This window comes from Macaca nemestrina, chromosome 5 (assembly GCF_043159975.1).
Source record: "Macaca nemestrina isolate mMacNem1 chromosome 5, mMacNem.hap1, whole genome shotgun sequence".
In the NCBI taxonomy this organism is placed as follows: domain Eukaryota; kingdom Metazoa; phylum Chordata; class Mammalia; order Primates; family Cercopithecidae; genus Macaca; species Macaca nemestrina.
This window is the reverse complement of record NC_092129.1, coordinates 106,559,505-106,580,113: the sequence shown is the minus strand read 5'-3', so window position 1 is coordinate 106,580,113 and position 20,609 is coordinate 106,559,505. Positions and strand designations below refer to the sequence as shown.

The window sequence follows — 20,609 nt, the reverse complement described above, 5'->3', positions numbered from 1 at the left end:
AAGGTTCAAGGGATGGAGAAGTAAACTCCATCTCTTGGTGAGAATAGTTGCATTGTCACAGTGTCAGGGTATTTGTGAACCCTTTTATAAGTTGCCGTAGTGTGTGAAAGAAGAAATAATTTTTTCATTAATACTCCAAATCTTAAAAAAAATTCTCCAAATCAATTGCTACTTATTTTTAACATAGCTGATGTGAAGTACTGTGGCTTACAGTCCTATTTTATTCATTTATTTATGAGATATGATTGTATTCACTGAAGTTTTGAGAAGGAAAGGTAAGACTATTTGGTGTGGCATTACCACACTGTGATTTATTTTTGCTAAAGATCAAGTGAATTTTCCAGTGAGCAAATGGATGGAATTTGTGTGGGATTTTGTTTGACAATATGTGCATTGTAGCTCAGAGTTCAGAATCTTTGTTTTGATTTTTACAAATGCTATTTTAGTCCCTGTTCTGTTTTCTTTTCTCATAGTTTCTACTCCTTTACGGATAAACACCGATGGTGAACCCCCTAACTTGATATGCTTTTGTTGTTCCATCTTGGTCATGATTTTGTTGGGTTTGTTAAGCCAAAGTTGAGCTGAATTAGACCCACCGAATAAATTTATGCTTCATCTTGGTTGTTCTTCTTGGCTGTATTATTGTTTTACTCTCCCTACAAGCTTCAAGAGGTCAAGGAGAAATGTTTTGATAGATGTTTCTTTGTCTTCCTCTTAGAGAACTTGATGCACACCTGGTCAAAGGACGAAAGAGCAGGCGGGATTGGAAGTGTCATGTACCTGCTTGAGGGGGGTGGTGTTAAGATTTGATCCCTCTTACTTTTATTCCTTTCCAGTGCAGATATCTGATTCTATTATGGCTTGCCTCGAGGATCTATCTGAGAACACTGTTTCAGTTCTTCCTTGTCTTACATGGTTTACATCCTAGCAGGAAGGTACACTTTAAGTAACCTATTACTTAATTCATTGAAACTGTAATTAATCTTACAAAGGAGGAATTATTGACACAGTGAAAATGTTTACAAGCCAAGATCTTACCTAACCTGGGTGTTTTTTTTTTTGGCGGGGGGGTCGGGGATGTGGTCTCACTTTGCTACCCAGTCTAGAATGCAGTAGTATAATACCTGGGTGCTTTTGTCAGGGAAGATTTACTTGAGAGGGTGACCTTAAAGCTGAGGGCATAAGAGGGAGCATATGAGTCAGCTAGGTGAAGCTGGAAAGAGGTTTCATGGGCTGCTGACTACCTCATGGGAAGTTTTGATTTAGGAAGGATGGTACAATTGAGCAGATGAAGGGAGACTGCATAGGGTTAGTGTAGAGCAGTGGCCCCTTAAGCTTGATCCATGCATTACTTGGGAACTTGTTATATTTGTAAATTCATTTTTTTAAAAATAGTACTATTGAGAAATGATTAGCATACCATTTAAACTATTTAAACTATACAATTATGTGGCTTTCAGGATATTTGCAGAATTATCAGCTATTACCACAATTTAAGAACATTTTTATTACCCCATAAAGAAATCTCACACCCCTTTAGCCATGGGTCCCCAAGCCCCCCACCTTTCTCACTCCAGCCCTAGGCTACTACTAATCTGCTTTCTGTCTACAGGGTCACCTATTCTAGACATCGCATACAAATGGAATCATATGATATGTGATCCTTTATGACTGACTTCTTTCTCTTAGCATGATCTCAAAGTTCATCCATGTTGTACATGTATCAGTACTTCATTTTTATGACTGGATAATGTTCCATTGTTTAAAGGTATGAAATGCAGATTCTTGAGCCCCATTCCAATCTTCCTGAATCTGAAACTCTGGGGGCTATTCATCCTTCCATAATGTGTGCTTTAACAAGCCCTCCAGGTGACCCAGATTCACCCAAAGGTAGAGAGCCACCCGCAGAGGGAGTGGGAGAGGGCAAGGAGTTGGAGAGTTGGGCACTTCTTATCACTGCCTGGGCCTGGTTATAGACTTTTTCCTTCATCTTAAGGATACCGAGAAGTTACTGAAAGGTTTTTAAAGCAGAGGCGTGAAACCATCTAATTATGTTTTTTAAAGAAATTCATTTTAGCTTTTCAGTGTATAGTGGTTTAGGGGAAATCTAGCTAGAAGAAAATGTAGGAAGCTCTAGAGGAGACATGAGGGTTTGGGATGGGCCAGTGGCAGTGAAAATGGAGAAATGTGGATGGGTTCAGGAAAAAATTTGAAAGCAGGGAGGTCATGACTTGGTGGTTAATTGCATCATCAAGGTGAGTCAATGATGATGTCCAGGTTTCTAGATTAAGCTAGAATGGATGGTGGTGCTATCACTAAGATCTTCTAAATTTCCTAGTTTTCTGATACGTAAGTAATTCTTAGTCACCCATTCTTCCTTCTAGAATCCACTCTTCCAGGCAATTCCTAGAGGAAACAATGGATAGCATTTGAATATATACATGTGAAAAATACTGTTGGGAAGATGTATCACAACACATCAAGGACCATAAGTACAGTTGGCCCTTCTGTATTTGCAGGTTCCACATCCTTGGATTCAACCAGCCATGGATGAAAAATATTCAGAAAAAAAAAGAACAGTTCAACAATAAAAAAAAATACACATTTAAAAAACAATACAGTGTAACCACTATTTACATAGCATTCACATTGTATAAGGTATTATAAATAACCTAGAGGTGATTTAAAGTAGAAGGGAGGATGTGTGTAGGCTATATGCAAATACTACACCATTTTATATCAAGGACTTGAGCATCCTTGGATTTTTGTATGGGGGTGGGGGAAAGCTGAAACTAATTCCCTTCAGATACTGAGGGACAACTGTAACATAAATATGAATGTGTGTGTACACACACTGAACCTGCAGTAACTATATATTAAAATAAAGAATATACATGAGAAGGAGGGAAATAAAGGTGTCACCAAATTGTTTAGACTTAGGGGTGTGTGTACAAGGCTTTTGAAGCCTTATGAATTTGCATACTTTAGAAAAAAGGGATGGAGTGTTTTGATGAAAGGAGCGAGAGGTTTGAGGTTGTAGTCAATTCTGAAAGGAATGCACAGCAAGATTAGATTCCACGGTTCTGAAGATGAGATAAACATGGAAATGGCTGATGAGAGTAGGACCAGGAGACTGTGGAACTTTTTCTTTTTTTTTAATCAAGAGCCAAGGAGCAATATAAAATTCTGAAAAGGCAGTGATAAGCACTTGAGAAGAACACGCTTGTCTGCTTTTAGATGGGAGAGAGTAGGACAGTAAAGAAATTCTTGGAGGTATTGGCATCAGTGGGATAGGAAAGGGACTGAAGCAATGGGGGAAATAGGCAAGATAAAAGGAATAGTAGAATTTCCAGTATTTGGTAGCTGAAGGGAGACAGTGAAGAAGAAAGAAAAGGGAGATGACTTTGTGGTTACTAGGAAACCAGAAGAGGACATGGCTCTTGTAGCTGGTGGTGGAGGAGTTGTAGGGAGAGATGGCTGTGGAAGACACTGATTTTAGTTTTTTAACATGAACAGGTAATTACATGGAATTAAAACTGAAACATAGTTTTGAGAAATGAAGTTATTAAATTTGAGGGACTTGCTAATTTTTTAAAATTTTCTTTTCTTTTTTTTCTTTTTTTTTTTTTTTTTGAGGTAGAGTTTCGCTCTTGTTGCCCAGACTGGAGTAGGATGGCACGATCTCCACTCACTGCAGCCTCCACCTCCTGGGTTCAAGCCATTCTCCTGCCTCAGCCTGCTGAGTAGCTGGGATTACAGGCACCCGCCACCGTGCCTGGCTAATTAATTTTTTAAATTTTAATTCAGTTCTAGTATTATCCTACTTAGTGATTTTAAAATTATACAAATAGTTAAAAGCAAACTTTGTTTCATTAATATATGATCTGGAATGTGAAGGAAATTGAGTAACCTATTCTGAAAATACAGTTGCCAGTTGGAAAATATGTACAGATAATAATTTGTTAGTGGTGGATTAGATTTGATTCAAGTTAATAGGAAGAAGCATCCAGCTACGGGCAGGGCAGTAGTAAACTCTCTTTGATCTGTTCTAAAATATTCCTTTATACTCAAGAACAGTAGACTGTAAATTCTGACACCTGCCCAAGTTTCAGTTAAGGAACTAAATGAAATGATTGGATTTATTTAATTAAATTGTATTTATTTCTTTATTTTTTATTATACTTTAAGTTCTAGGGTACATGTACGCAATGTGCAGGTTTGTTACATAGGTATACATGTGCAATGTTGGTTTGCTGCACCACCAACTCATCATTTACATTACATATTCCTCCTAATGCTATTCCTCCCCCAGTGCCCCCACCCCCCGACAGGCCCCGGTGTGTGATGTTCCCCTTCCTGTGTCCAAGTGTTCTCATTGTTCAATTCCCACCTATGAGTGAGAATGTACGGTGTTTGGTTTTCTGTCCTTGTGATAGTTTGCTGAGAATGATGGTTTCCAGCTTCATCCATGTCCCTGCAAAGGACATGAACTCATCCTTGTTTTGGCTGCATAGTATTCCATGGTATATATGTGCCACATATTCTTAATCCAGTCTATCATTGATGGACATTTGGGTTGGTTCCAAGTCTTTGCTATTGTGAATAGTGCTGCAATAAACATATGCGTGCATATGTCTTTATACTAGCATGATTTATACTCTTTTGGGTATATACCCAGTAATGAGATCACTGGGTCAAATGGTATTTCTAGTTCTAGATTCTTGAGGAGTCGCCACACTGTCTTCCACAATGGTTGAACTAATTTACACTCCCACCAACAGTGTAAAAGCATTCCTATTTCTCCACATCCTCTCCAGCATCTGTTGTTTCCTGACTTTTTAATGATTGCCATTCTAACTGGTGTGAGATGGTGTCTCATTGTGGTTTTGATTTGCATTTCTCTGATGACCAGTGATGATGAGCATTTTTTCACGTGTCTGTTGGCTGCATAAATGTCTTCTTTTGAGAAGTGTCTATTCATATCCTTTGCTTACTTTTTGATGGGGTTTTTTTTCTTGTAAATTTGTTTGAGTTCTTTGTAGATTCTGGATATTAGCCCTTTGTCAGATGAATAGATTGCAAAACTTTTCTCCCATTCTGTAAGTTGCCTGTTCACTCTGATGGTAGTTTCTTTTGCTGTGCAGAAGCAATGAGATCCCATTTAATGAGATCCCATTTGTCAATTTTGGCTTTTGTTGCCATTGCTTTTGGTGTTTTAGTCATGAAGTCCTTGCCTATACCTATGTCCTGAATGGTATTGCCTAGGTTTTCTTCTGGAGTTTCTATGGTTTTAGATCTAACATTTAAATCTTTAATCCATCTTGAATTAATTTTTGTATAAGGTGTAAGGAAGGGGTCCAGTTTCAGCTTTCTGCATATGGTTAGCCAGTTTTCCCAGCACCATTTATTAAATAGGGAATCCTTTCTCCATTTCTTGTTTTTGTCAAGTTTGTCAAAGATCAGATGGTTGTAGCTGTGTGCTGTTATTTCTGAGGCCTCTGTTCTGTTTCATTGGTCTATATATCTGTTTTGGTACCAGTACCATGCTGTTTTGGTTACTGTAGCTTTGTAGTGTACTTTGAAATCAGGTAGCGTGATTCCTCCGGATTCATTCTTTTTGCTTAGGATTATCTTGGCTATGTGGGCTCTTTTTTGGTTCCATATGAACTTTAAAGTGTTTTTTTCCAATTCTGTGAAGAAAGTCCTTGGTAGCTTGATGGGAATGGCATTGAATCTATAAATTACCTCAGTCAGTATGGCCATTTTCACGATATTGATTCTTCCTATCCATGAGCATGGAATGTTTTTCCATTTGTTTGTGTCCTCTCTTATTTCCTTGATCAGTGGTTTGTAGTTCTCCTTGAAGAGGTCCTTCACATCCCTTGTAAGTTGGATTCCTAGGTATTTTATTATCATAGTAGCAGTTGTGAATGGGAGTTCACTCATGATTTGGATCTCTGTTTGTTATTGGTGTATAGGAATGCTTGTGATTTTTGCACATTGATTTTGTGTCCTGAGACTTTGCTGAAGTTGCTTATCAGCTTAAGGAGATTTTGGGCTGAGACGATGGGGTTTTCTAAATTTACAATCATGTCATCTGCAAACAGGGATAATTTGAGTTCCTCTTTTCCTAAGTGAATGCCCTTTATTTCTTTCTCTTGCTTGATTGCCCTGGCCAGAACTTCCAACACTATGTTGAATAGGAGTGGTGAAAGAGGGCACCCTTGTTTTGTGCCAGCTTTCAAAGGGAATGCTTCCAGTTTTTGCCCATTCAGTATGATATTGGCTGTGGGTTTGTCATAAATAGCTCTTACTATTTTGAGATACGTTCCATTAATACCTAGTTTATTGAGAGTTTTTAGCATGAAGGGCTGTTGAATTTTGTAGAAGACCTTTTCTGCATCTATTGAGATAATCATGTGGTTTTTGTCATTGGTTCTGTTTATGTGATGGATTACGTTTATTGACTTGCATATGTGGAACCAGCCTTTGATCCCAGGGATGAAGGCGACTTGATCGTGGTGGATAAGCTTTTTAATGTGCTGCTGGATTTGGTTTTCTAGTATGTTATTGAGGATTTTTGCATCGATGTTCATCAGGGATATTGGTCTAAAATTCTCTTATTTTGTTGTGTCTCTTCCAGGCTTTGGTATCAGGATGATGCTGGCCTCATAAAATGAGTTAGGGAGTATTCCCTCTTTTTCTATTGATTGGAATGATTTCAGAAGGAATGGTACCAGCTCCTCTTTGTACCTCTGGTAGAATTCAGCTAATCAGTCTGGTCCTGGACTTTTTTTGGTTGGTAGGCTATTAATTCCTCAGTTCAGAACCTGTAATTGGTCTATTCAGAGATTCAGCTTCTTCCTGGTTTAGTCTTGGGAGGGCATATGTGTCCAGGAATTTATCCATTTCTTCTAGATTTTCTAGTTTATTTTGCGTAGAAGTGTTTATAGTATTCTTTGATGGTGATTTGTATTTCTGTGGGATCAGTAGTGACATCCCCTTTATCATTTTTTATTGAGTCTATTTGATTCTTCTCTCTTTTCTTGTTTGTTAGTCTTGCTAGCGGTCTATCAATTTTGTTGATCATTTCAAAAATCCAGCTCCTGGATTCGTTGATTTTTTGAAGGGTTTTTTATGTCTCTATCTCCTTCAGTTCTTCTCTGATCTTAGTTATTTCTTGCCTTCTGCTAACTTTTGAATGTGTTTGCTCTTGCTTCTCTAGTTCTTTTAATTGTGATGTTAGGGTGTCTATTTTAGATCTTTCCTGTTTTCTCCTGTGGGCATTTAGTACTATAAATTTCCCTCTAGAAACTGCTTTAAATGTGTCCCAGAGAGTCTGGTATATTGTATCTTTGTTCTCGTCGGTTTCAAAGAACATCTTTATTTCTGCCTTCATTTTGTTATTTACCCAGTAGTCATTCGGGAGCAGGTTCTTCAGTTTCCATGTCTTTGTGTGGTTTTGAATGAGTTTCTTAATCCTGAGTTCTAATTGGATTGCACTGTGGTCTGAGAGACTGTTTGTTGTGATTTCAATTCTTTTATATTGGCTGAGGAGTGCTTTACTTCTAATTATGTGGTCAGTTTTAGAATAAGTGCGATGTGGTGATCAGAAGAATGTATATTCTGTTGATTTGAGGTGGAGAGTTCTGTAGATGTCTATTAGTCCACTTGGTGCAGAGCTGAGTTGAAGTCTTGGATATCCTTGTTAACCTTCTGTCTCATTGATCTGTCTAATATTGACAGTGGGTTGTTAAAGTCTCCCATTATTATTGTGTGGAAGTCTAAGTCTCTTTGTAGGTCTCTAAGGACTTGCTTTATGAATCTGGGTACTCCTGTATTGGGTGCATATATATTTAGGATAGTTAGCTCTTCTTGTTGAATTGATGCCTTTACCATTATGTAATGGCCTTCTTTGTCTCTTTTGATCTTTGTTGGTTTAAAGTCTGTTTTATCAGAGACTAGGGTTGCAACCCAGCTTGTTTTTGTTTTCAATTTGCTTGGTAGATCTTCCTCCATCCCTTTATTTTGAGCCTATGTGTGTGTCTGCACGTGAGATGGGTCTCTTGAATATAGCACACTGATGGGTCTTGACTCTATCCAATTTGGCAGTCTGTGTCTTTTAATTGGGGCATTTAGCCCATTTACATTTAAGGTTAATATTGTTTTGTGTGAATTTGATCCTGTCGTTATGATGTTAGCTGGTTATTTTGCCCGTTAATTGTTGCACTTTCTTCATAGCATGGATGGTCTTTACAATTTGGTATGTTTTTGTAGTGGCTGGTACTGGTTGTGCCTTTCCATGTTTAGTGCTTCCTTTAGGAGCTCTTATAAGGCAGACCTGGTGGTGACAAAATCTCTCAGCATTTGCTTGTCTGTAAAGGATTTAATTTCTCCGTCGCTTATGAAGCTTAGTTTGGCTGGATAGGAAATTCTGAGTTGAAAATTATTTTCTTTAAGAATGTTGAATATTGGCCCCCACTCTTATCTGACTTGTAAGGTTTCTGCCAAGAGATTCGCTATTAGTCTGATGGGCTTTCCTTTGCTGGTAACCCAACTTTTCTCTCTGGCTGCCCTTAACATTTTTTCCTTCATTTCAACTTTGGTGAATCTGACAATTATGTGTCTTGGGGTTGTTCTTCTCGAGTAGTATCTTTGTGGTGTTCTCTGTATTTCCTGAATTTGAATGTTGGCCTGCCTTGCTAGGTTGGGGAAGTTCTCCTGGATAGTATCCTGAAGAGTGTTTTCCAACTTGCTTCAATTCTCCCCATCACTTTCAGGCACACCAATCAAATGTAGATTTGGTCTTTTCACATAGTCTCATATTTCTTGGAGGCTTTGTTCTTTTCTTTTTACTCTTTTTTCTCTATACTTGTTTTCTCACTTTATTTCATTAATTTGATCTTCAATCACTGATATCCTTTCTTCCACTTGATCAGATTGTCTATTGAAGCTTGTGCATGCATCACAAAGTTCTTTTGCCATGGTTTTCAGCTCCATCAGATCATTTAACGTCTTCTCTACACTGTTTATTCTAGTTAGCTACTTGTATAATCTTTTTTCAAGGTTTTTAGCTTCCTTGTGATGGGTTGTAACATCCTCCTTTAGCTTGGAGAAGTTTGTTATTACCGACCTTCTAAAGCCTATTTCTGTCTACTCATCAAAGTCATTCTGTGTCCAGCTTTGTTCCGTTGCTGGTGAGGGACTACAATCCTTTGGAGAGGTGCTCTGGTTTTTAGAATTTTCAGCTTTTCTGTTCCAGCTTCTCCCCATCTTTGTGGTTTTATCTAACTTTGGTCTTTGATGTTGGTGACCTACAGATGGTATTTTTTTGTGGACCCCCTTTTTGTTGTTGTTGTTGCTACTCCTTTCTGTTTGTTGGTTTTCCTTTTAACAGTCAGGTCCCTCAACTGCAGGTCTGTTGGAGTTTGCTGGAGGTCCACTCCAGACCTGCTGGCCTGGGTATCACCAATGGAGGCTGCAGAATAGCAAATATTGCAGAACAGCAAATATCACTCCCTGATCCTTTCTCTGGAAGCTTCATCCCAGAGGGGCACCCACCCGTATGAGGTGTCTGTCAGTCCCTACTGGGAGGTGTCTCCCAGTTAGGCTACACAAGGATCAGGGACCCACTTGACGAGGTAGTCTGTCCGTTCTCAGAGCTCAAACACCATGCTTGGAGAACCACTGCTCTCTTCAGAGCTGTCAGACAGGGACGCTTAAGTCTGCAGAAGTTTCTGCTGCCTTTTGTTCAGCTGTGCCCCACCCACAGAGGTAGAGTCTGTAGAGGCTGTAGGCCTTGCTGAGCTGTGTTGGGCTCTGCCCAGTTTGAGCTTCCCGCTGCTTTGTTTACCTACTCAAGCCTCAGCAATGGTGGCCGCCCCTCCCCCTGCCAGGCTGCTGCTGCCGCCTTGCAGGTCGATCCCCCTGCCAGACTGCTGCGCTAGCAACGAGCAAGACATGGGGCCCACCACACAGGAGAGAATCTCCTAGTCTGCCAGTTGTTAAGACCGTAGGAAGAGTGCAGTATTTGTGTGGGAGTGCCCTGTTTTTCTAGGCAGAGTCTGTCATGGCTTCCCTTGAGTAGGAAAGGGAAATCCCCCGACCCCTTGTGCTTACCGAGTGAGGTGAAGCCCCACTCTGCTTCGGCTCGCCCTCTATGGGCTGCACCCACTGTCCAACCAGTCCGCATGAGATGAATCAGGTACCTCAGTTGGAAATGCAGAAATCACCCATCTTCTGCGTCGAACACACTGGGGGCTGCAGACTGGAGCTGTTCCTGTTCACCCACCTTGGAACGGACTTGTGATTGGATTTAATGTTTAGCTCTTTTAGCATGCCAGGCACTGCACTAAGAACTTTATGAACATTATGACATTTAAATTTCATAGCAGTCCTCTATGCTGAATTATCTGTATTTTACAGATGAGGAAACCAAGGCTTGGTAGAATAAGTAACTTGACCAAGGTGACACAGACCCACCCCTTTTTGACTGTTCAGGAGTAGAACATTAATAAAGCCAGTTGGCCCCATTGAAGATCAGGCTGCTGCCTTTGGCATCACTGTCACCATGTTCAGTCCAGCAGAGCTACATGTTCACAGACCAACCAGAGTCCCACACAGACCTCAGTGTTCTGCTTGCAGCAGCCAGACCTACTTCCCATTCATCAGTCATATAAAGGTTTTTGTTAACAGTTTGGTAGTTGAAATCATGTTATGTTCCGTGATATCAATTAGCTATTCCAGGAAACCAATGGAAAGATGTTACATTAAAATAACTCGCTGAAATATTTCATTTGAAAGACTTTAGGAGACAAGATTTAGAAAAATCTGTGTAAAGTCCCTGTGTTTTAGTACTGCTAGGTAGCCTACTACTAGTAACCATTTTTTATCATTTAAAAAGTCGCCCAGGCACAGTCGCTCACGCCTGTAATCCCAACACTTTGGGAGGCTGAGGAGGGCGGATCATGAGGTCAGGAGCTTGAGACCAGCCTGACCAACATGGTGAAACCTCATCTCTACTAAAAATACAAAAATTAGCAAGGCGTGGTGGCGGGTGCCTGTAGTCCCAACAACTCAGGAGGCTGAGGCAGGAAAATCGCTTGAACCCAGAAGGAGGAGTTTGCAGTGAGCTGAGATTGAGCCACTGCACTCCAGCCTGGGCAACAGAGTGAGACTCCATCTCGAAATAAATAAATAAATAAATAGCAAATTTGAAACACTTACATATTTTATTTTGAAACACTTACATCTTTAGAACACACCTAAATCTCCAATGTTAGAATATATGTTTTAATACATTAGCATAAGTACTCAATATAATTCATACATGCAATAAGATAACCATGGAGATTTTAGAAACAAAAAACATTCATAATACAACAGAAACATCCTTCCCCAAAACATTTGTTATTATGGCAACTATATAAAGTATACTTCTAAATGTTTACTCCCTGGAAGGTTCTATGAAAAATAAAAGTCTCAGTGTGATGAGATTATGGGTTTTTTAAAATTAAAAAATTTCAAATGGGAAAGATGATTTACCATATTATAAACATGTGAAAAAAGAAATCAATGCAAATTGATCAAGAAAACAGGACCAAAAATATTGACTGGTTAAAAGAAAACTAAAGTTAAAAGTATGAATTCAAGCTTAATAATATTTATTTGTTTAATACAAATATATGCCTATGTAGTAAGTGCCAGGGACTGTGCTAGTGATACATAGATGGAAAATCACAGCCTTTTCTATCGTTAAAATTATATTGTTTTATAACATGTACTGACAGTTTTTCAAAAATTGACCTTTATTTTTAATCTGTTTTTCTGACAGTGATTCTATAAAACTCAAGCTTCAGTCTTTTGTAAGTCAGCCTCTTTATCCTTGGCTTGGTAATTTGGTATTTACTTTCTAGTAAGATAAACTGAAACAGAAACTGGAGACACTGTACTTTATGTATAATCTCTCATTTAGTTAAGCAGCATTAGAACATTGCCAGTTAGCAAATGGCATCTTGGGGGTTACTCTACACCCCTGCTCTACTCCCCAACAATGAGGCATACTGCTGAGGGTTTCAGTTAGGAATGTATTCATTTGCAAGTAACAGAGAACCTGTCTAACTTGAGCTTGAACAGAAGTGTTTCAGTCTCTCCTGGTAAGTCTGGAGGCTGAACTTATTCAAGGCCTGCCTTGATGGGATTCTCTTGGCTTTTTCTGATGCCTGTCACCTCAAGGTGGAAAGGCTGCTCCGCACCACTAGCCCTCACATCTGGATGCCACGCTGGAAGAATGAGGAAGGGCAGGGAAAAGAGGCTTTAGCATTGTAATCTGTCGGCTTCAGCAGGAAAGCCAAGCTCTGTCTAGAAGCTCCACCTAGCACACTTAGGTGCACACCTCACTGGCCAGATCTGGGTCATGTGGCTGCTTCAGCTATAAGTGTGACTGGGAAAACTGCAGCTTTAGTTTTTTAGGCTTCACAGGGGAGATCATGAATGGCTTTGGTGTTTAACTAGGCTAATGTCTGCCACAGTACTTTCTGCCATTTGCATCCTCTTTTATGACAGCATAATGCCTAGTAAAGCCAAGAATGGGGTTTTATTTAAAGAATTTGCCATGAAATTAGGTATATTTTTGGTGCCCTACTCAATCACTGGAAAGTTCCTGAGGTCTTTGACAAAGGAAAGAGACTCAGTCCTTTCCTCCCTTTTTAGTTGAAAGGAAGAATCATCTTAGGGCCTTCTACCTTCCTTAATCCAGTCCAGGCCCTCCTTTGTACATTTTGTCAAGCTATTTAAAAAAACCTCATCTTTCCCCTTCTATTTTCTCTCACTGTCTTTGACTTTTTTCCATTTGAGATACATAAGAGGTCCTAATCAGTCTTACGTCTACCCCAGGTCGGAATAAAGAAAGCCGTGTGTTTGAAGTGTGAAAGCAGGTGAAATAAAGAACCATTGTGTTGAATATCTAAGGCCTTTGAAAGCATTCAGAAGTTGCTATATTTTTGATGGAGGCCACTTCTAGGGCAAAGATAGAAAAGCTAGTATGTTTGAGTAAATGAAACAATTGAGCAGGTGCCCATTACTGCTTAGGCCTTTTCTTAATTTTCCAGTGAACCTATGGAAAAAAGATAGTTGAGTTCTGTTAAAAGAAAAGGTTTACGCAGATTATATTTAACAGGGTTTCGTTGAGCCAAGAATATTTTGAGAATTGGGCAGCCCCCGAACCAGCATAGGTTCAGAAGGACTCTGACGCTGCTTCATAGTCACAAAGAATTTATGTACAGAAAAAGGAAGTTAGGTACAAAAACGGGAATAATCTAATGGAAGTAAGATTGGTTACATCTTGGCGTTTGCCTTGTTTGGACACAGTTTGAACAGTTGCCTGCCTTAATTGGCTGAAATGCTGTGATTGGTCCAAGAGTAGGTTACAGTCTGTTTACGTATCTGGTTAGGTTACAATTCACTATGGATGGAGAAACCTTTAGGCCGAACTAAAAATATGTAAGGAGGTAGCTTTAGGCTAAGTTTTCTTTCTTTCTTTTTTTTTTAAATTGAGACAGAGTCTTACTCTGTTGCCCAGGCTGGAGTGCAGTGGAGTGCAGTGATCTCAGCTCACTGTAACCTCTGTCTCCTGGGTTCCAGGGATTCTCCCGCCCCAGCCTCCTGAGTAGCTAGGATTACAGCTACTCAGCCACGACAGCCAGTTAATTTTTGTATTTTTAGTAGAGACGAGGTTTCACCATGTTGGCTAGGCTAGTCTCAAACTCCTGACCTCAGGTGATCTGTCCACATGGGCCTCCCAAAGTACTGGGATTACAGGCATGAGCCACCACTCCTGGCCTTAGGCTAAACTTAATTTAGCAGTTTATTGCACAGGTTTGGAAACGGAAGTTAAGAGAGAAGCCAAGTAATATCTCCAAGGCTACCCGTCTGTCAGGGTCAAGATTAAAACCAGGACAATCTGGCTCTAAAATACATACTTTTCGTCCCCTAGTTTTCCTCGTTGTCCTCTGTGGCTCATTTGTCTTCAGTTAAACTTGCTTTCCCATTAGCTTTCGTATTCAGTCTCAATGTTAAAAAACACTCCTATTCAAATTGATTATGTCTCTTTATTTCCTAGTGAGTCCCAAGGTCCCAGGGTGCAGCATTAGCTATGTATACCCTGGAATTCAAACATGACTAGACATGTCCGGAAGCCTATGGAAGGAATCTGGCAGGGGCTGCTTAATTATATAAGTTAACTGGCATCTTCCTGGGAAAGAAGTAATCCTACAAGAAGAGAGTAGAGGCATGCAAGTTTACTTAGCAGTCAGTGTCACAGAGTAGGGGGTTAAGGCTGAGTCACAAGCAAGGTAATTATTTAACCTGTTTTCTGATCCAATCCCTAGGGACTCTTGGGGCCAGGAGGTTGCCAGTGAAGGTTCCAAGTGTCTTCACTAAGATTTCCACAGGTCATCGGGTGTTCACGCAGAGTCAGGAGACTCCGCAGCTTACTGCCCAGGGCCCTGTGGGGGTGAGTCACCAGGGCTTGGGTGCAGGCATTGGGATCCTCAGGAGATTCATGGATCTGGAGTCAAAGGGTAAAGGCTTATACATTGAGTGGCCAAGAAGGCTGCTTCAAAGTACATTTGAGGGAGCAGTTTGCTTCAGAGTTCCTGAAGTTAGTGGGGGGACGTGCTTGAGGGTGATAGAGTACTAAGTTAGTAATGGGAAGTAGATTCAGGGAAATACCAACACATCTGCATAATTCTCAGTTGCCATATTTGCAAATGTATCAACAATGTAATAAAACCGTTTGAGCAATACAAAACACTTTTTGTTTCATTATGCACTTGCAACTATTAAAATTAACTGACAGTAGAATTTATGTAAACATGCAACCACGTACTACTTTCTTTTTAAGTCATTGTCAAAGTTAGAAGCAAAGTTTTTTTCGCATTAGGGTCTAGAGACTCTTCTGAATTATTTCGGCTATGTACAGTTAGATGTAGCCTCCTAAGCACAATGCTTTTCAAAATTGTGCCGCTTTGGGATTGAGAAATACTGTCATTTGGTCCACATTCCCATTGGGCTAATTATAAGTTACATTTGTTCCTAAATTACATTACTCACTTAGTTTGAATAGCTTCTCTTGAACATCACCTGGAAATCTTTGATGTTCAGGACTGGAATAATTCTTGAATCATCCATTCAGTTAATATTTATTGAGGGCCTCCTGCACGCTGGTCCTTCTGCTTCCAGAATTGACGTTGTAGAGAGAGAGGTGAGAACAAAAACAAAGGGCATATAAATAAATAAAATTTTAATAAATTTAGGCAATAAAACTTCACCAAGGTGGTTCGAGAGGGCTCTTTGAAGAGGTGATACATTTGGTGAGCCCTCAAGGGTAAAAAGAATCAGCCTTGTTGTTGGTTGGGAGGAAAGTTCCCCATCTCACAGGCCCTTCTACCTGTGAACATCTTGTCTAGTCATTAACAAATGTTTAATAAAACCGACAAAATCTCCTGGCCTTGGGGAATTTATATTCTTCTTTTTTTTTTTTGAGACAGAGTTTCGCTCTTGTTGCCCAGGCCAGAGTGCAATGGCGCAATCTCCGCTTACTGCAACCAGGTTCAAGTGATTCTCCTGCCTCAGCCTCACAAGTAGCTGGGATTACAAGCATGCGGCACCACGCCTGGCTAATTTTTGTATTTTTAGTAGAGATAGGGTTTCACCATGTTGGTCAGGCTGGTCTCAAACTCCTGACCTCAGGTGATTCACCTGCTTCAGCCTTCCAAAGTGCTGAGATTACAGGAGTGACCCACTGCACCCAGCCAGGGAATTTATATTCTAGTGGGGGAGATGGACAAACAAATACATAATCTATACAGTCTGTCAGATGCCGAATGCTGTGGTGAAAAATACAGCAGTGCAGGGGGAGTAGAGAGTTCTGGGGTAGCTGGTAAAAGTGTAAAATCAGGTGGTCAAAGGAAGGCTCACTGAGAAAGGGAACTTTGACCCAGAAATGAAGATTTGTGATCTAGCTCAAAGGTTGGCAAGCCTTTTCTATAAAGGGCAGCTAGTCAATATTTTAGGCACTGGGGGACCACACAGTCTCTGTTGCAACTTCTCAACTCTGCCATTGTAGGGAGAAAGCAGACATAGACAATATGTGAGTGAATGGGTGTTGCTGTGTTCCCATAGAGCTTTGTTTATGGACACTGGTGTTTATATTTCATGTAACTTTTACATGTCATGGAATACTATTATTCTTTTGATTTTTTCCCCCAGCTGTTTAAAAATATAAAGACAATTTTTGGCTGCTGGCCATACAAAAACGGTCAGTGGACTGGATTTGGGCCTTAGGCCATATTTTGCCTACTCCCAATCTAATGCAAGAGATTCTGTGTTCCCTTTAATTGCTTTGTATGGTGTATAGTAGTGTTTGAATGTTAAGGTGAAATGCACTCTTCATCCTTTTGGATAACCTGCCTGTTCTAGTTCCAACATGTTGGCTGTTGCTCTGTGGAGTAGATTAAGAAAATTCCTGTGTTTATCCAGTGATAAATATTCACTCACATATATTAAGTTTATGTCTTACAGCTTTTATTGCCAGGCTCTACTGTGCAGTAATAGCTTTTATTTTCAATCCTTCATCATAATACAGTATTTCTGAAGTCATTTTAAGTAGCAATTAAGAATTGCATTTGGGTGCAGGCTATAGAAAACTGGATGAAGAGTGGCTTAACTTATTAAAGGTTTATTTGTCTAATACAGAAAGGTATAGATAGGTTGTGCAGGAAGAGACTGGGGTGGCAGCTACAAAATGTCATTAAGGACCCAGGCTACTGTCTTTCTGCTTGGCCATCCTTAGCATATAGTATTTTCACATACTTACGGCGTTTGTTTTCACATTTGTGAAATGATTTCTGCACCTCCAGGCACCATATCTGCATTTCTGCAAGTAAGGAGACTAGAGAAGGGCAAAAGTCTGCTTTATGTTTTCTTTCATTTAAGTGAAGCCTTCCCAAGGACTGTGTGACTCACATCTCATTGGTCAGAACTGTATCATGTGATTCCCTCTAACACTAGAGGTGTTTGGGTAAACATGATTTTGTAGCCAAGCACATTGCTTTTCTAAGTAAAACCAGGCTTCTGTATTTAGAAAAAGAGGGAGATTGGTTACTGGGTAAATAACTACCATTGTTTTGCTTTTAAGGGTGTTTAAGTAAATTAAAAAAAAAAAAACCAGGTGAGTTGAAGGTACCTTCCACCCATGGATAAAATGATGTAAGATGAAGCCAGGCACAGTGGCTTATGCCTATAATCCTAGCACTTTGGGAGGCCGAGGCAGGCAGATCACCTCAGGTCGGGAGTTCAAGATCAACCTGACCAACATGGAGAAACCCCATCTCTACTGAAAATACAAAAATTAGCCATGTGTGGTGGCACATACTGAAGACTGAGGCAGGAGAATCACTTGAATCCGGGAGGAGGAGGTTGCGGTAAGCCGAGATTGTGCCTTTGCATTCCAGTCTGTGCAACAAGAGGGAAACTCTGTCTCAAAACAAAACAAAACAAACAAACAAACAAAATGACATAGATGAAAGCAGTGACTGTTGACCCACAATTTACTTCTCTTCTATTTGCTCAGGAAATTCCTTTTGATATTGATTGTAAGATGCATTTCATTTCAGAAGAGTTGAAGTGTGGGGAGAATAAAAAATTCATTGTGTGAAGGAAATGATTGTGTATGTTATGGTTATTTGGACTCTGGAATTAAGCCCAGCATGTGAAGTGCCCTTGATGGCTTCCTGTTGCCTCATGGGAAGCCTCTCTGTTACCTGGGCCCCACCTAGTAGGCTGGCTGGTGTCTTCCTCTAAGTTCCTGCTTCCTGAACAGCCTGCCCCCGCCACCCTAGGTTGAGTGCTCCCAGTTCCAGGTTATGTTCACTTCTGCAGACCTGACAAACAGGCTGTGGTAGTGTGACACATCTTCCTTCCTGATGCTAATGTCACAAACATCCACTTGAAAACTTCCTTCTCTGGGTTAAGTTTCTCCTACCTTGTTATTTGGGTGATTTGCTATAGTACTAGCTAATTTTCTAAGGTTTTAACTGTTTTGTTTTTTTCATTTCTTCTTTTTAAGCAATCTGCCCTTTCTTATAAGTGAATTATGGAAGCCAGTGACTCAACAAAATGCTTTGAGTTCTGCTTCATGTCACACTGGGAAAACGTGATTTGTATAAAACAGGGCATCTCCGTGGTATGTACTGCCATCCTCCAAGCTGTTCTGTGGAAGCTAGGGTGCCACCTCTCTCTCATTGCAATACATTTCTTCTGTTTACTCTTTTGAATATTAACACATTTATTATAATATTCAAAACATTTTAAAGTAAAACTCTTGCTCCCACTTTGTGTCCTTACCCAATTCCTGCTCCCCCAGCCCTTGGTTAACCGCTTCTGTTAGTTTCTTATATGACCTTCAGGAATTTTTTAAAACAATATAAAAACAAGCAAATATGACTGTGTTCTTATTTTTCTCCATTTTTTTTTAAAGTGACCTTAGTCTACATATAGTTCGGCTCCTTGTTTTTCTTTTTAACCTACTAATATGTCTTGGAGAGCTTTTCATAACAGCGTTAACAGTACATACAGAGCTTCTCTTTTTTTTCTTTATAAGCTGCATAGTGTTAAGGTGATCTCTTTAAAGCACAAACCTGGACATGCCTCCTGGTCATCAGATTAAAAAAATAGAGCATATATATATTGGTTTGGCACTATCTGCCATTTCAGGTGTCTTCTGGGGGTCTTGGAATGTGTCCCCCATGGATAAGGAGAGACTACTGTGTTTTCATTCCATTTCAATTAGTTAATAGGTACTCTTAAGAAGGTAGGTTGCCGGGCGCGGTGGCTCAAGCCTGTAATCCCAGCACTTTGGGAGGCCGAGACGGGCGGATCACGAGGTCAGGAGTTCGAGACCATCCTGGCTAACATGGTGAAACCCCGTCTCTACTAAAAAAAATACAAAAAACTAGCCGGGCGAGGTGGCGGGCGCTTGTAGTCCCGGCTACTCGGGAGGCTGAGGCAGGAAAATGGCGTAAAAACCCGGGAGCTGGAGCTTGCAGTGAGCTGAGATCCGGCCACTGCACTCTACCCTGGGCGACACAGCGAGACTCTGTCTCAAAAAAAAAAAAAAAAAAAAAAAAGAAGGTAGGCAACATTTTGAAAACTGCAGATGGATTTGCAGCTCCTCAAGAGCACATCTGACCCCTAGTGACTGAAGAAGGAAAAGTGAAAGATCAGAGGAATGAAAAGGGTTAAGAAACAGAGTTCAAAGTAAGATGATATTCGTTGTTTACTCTCACGTTAGAAGTGAAGAACATTTTTCTCCTGTGAATTGATGAAAGGATGCTTTCATGGTAGTGGCTACAGCTGTGGAATTTCTGAAGAAGGCTGCTGAGGAGAATAAAAATGTTGCTGCTGTCATGAATCAATGAAATGTCGACATCTCAGATGGGCTATACATGGTTTTCAGATGGTTTTGGGCAAAGGGAGCTTTTATGACTATAAATGTCAACTTCTTGCAAGGGTGCGGGTGGGGTTGGGGATGGGATGGGGAGTGGTTATGGCCCACTGAGAACTAAGTCACTCTCTCATCTCATAGTCCATTCTTTCCAAGCCACCTGGATTGTGCTCTGGAGTTCTGGGCAGTCTAGGTTGAAGAAATGACTGTGTTAGTGACCAGGTGTGGTGGCTCATACCTGCAATCCCAGCACTTTGGGAGTCTGAGGTGGGTAGATTACTGGAGCCTAGGAGTTTGAGACCAGCTTGGGCAACATAGAAACTCCATCTCAAAACAGAACGACATCATCAAAGAAACAACTGTGTTGGGACTGGCTTAGTCCTCCACTGGGTATCTAGTGAGTGGACAGTGTGTGACACCTACATAAATCACCTCTTTTTATGTATCAATGACATAAATCTAGTTCAGTTTGGAAGTATATACCTACTGCTTCAGATAAGGATTTTTACTTATTTGTTTGTCTTCTCTCTTTAGATAAAGAAGAAGCAGCAAGATGTGGTTAGATTTCTGGAAGCCAACAAGATAGAGTTTGAGGAGGTGGATATCACAATGTCAGAAGAACAGAGGCAGTGGATGTACAAAAACGTCCCCCCGGAAAAGAAACCCACTCAGGGCAACCCCCTGCCCCCTCAGATATTTAATGGCGACCGATACTGTGGAGTAAGTGTCTAGACTGTTATCATGCTGTTTCTTTTTATTATTCAAAACACATGTCACTTAGAGTTCAGGTGGGTTTTTCCAGTGAAGACTGTGACTTCACCCAATGCCCATTCAGGTCCGCAAGTCTAACAGAGGGTGAAGTTGAGAAGGGATGTGAGTCCGAGGTTGTGGACTGTGTATGTATGTGCAAGGGCTGTGTGGTATGTGAATGTGAGTGCACATGTGTCTGTCGGTCTGAGCTCTGTCTTTGCTTTGGGAACAGCAGTAGGAAGGGAAGCTCTGTGTGTGTGTGTGTTTGTATGCATGTATGTATGTGTGTATTCTGTTCTAAATTTTGAAGCATTAAAAATAATCATTTTATTATTAAATTATTAATCAAATTATT

At 40.3% G+C, this 20,609-nt stretch overlaps 1 protein-coding gene across 2 annotated transcripts in view; it reads left to right on the top strand.

Annotated features, from left to right (window-relative positions):
• The window catches only part of LOC105496835 (SH3 domain binding glutamate rich protein like 2), a 72,096-nt gene that overhangs the window by 24,837 nt on the left and 26,650 nt on the right, over positions 1-20,609 (top strand). Inside the window, exons 1-3 of one of the 2 annotated variants that reach the window (XM_071096815.1) lie at positions 13,351-14,512; positions 18,128-18,244; positions 20,039-20,224. In XM_071096815.1, the coding sequence (XP_070952916.1) occupies positions 18,155-18,244; positions 20,039-20,224 (276 nt within the window). In that variant the 5' untranslated portion in view covers positions 13,351-14,512; positions 18,128-18,154. Of the gene's footprint in view, positions 1-13,350; positions 14,513-18,127; positions 18,245-20,038; positions 20,225-20,609 lie in introns of those variants that run through there. The other variant, XM_011767449.2, reaches the window with a different exon arrangement.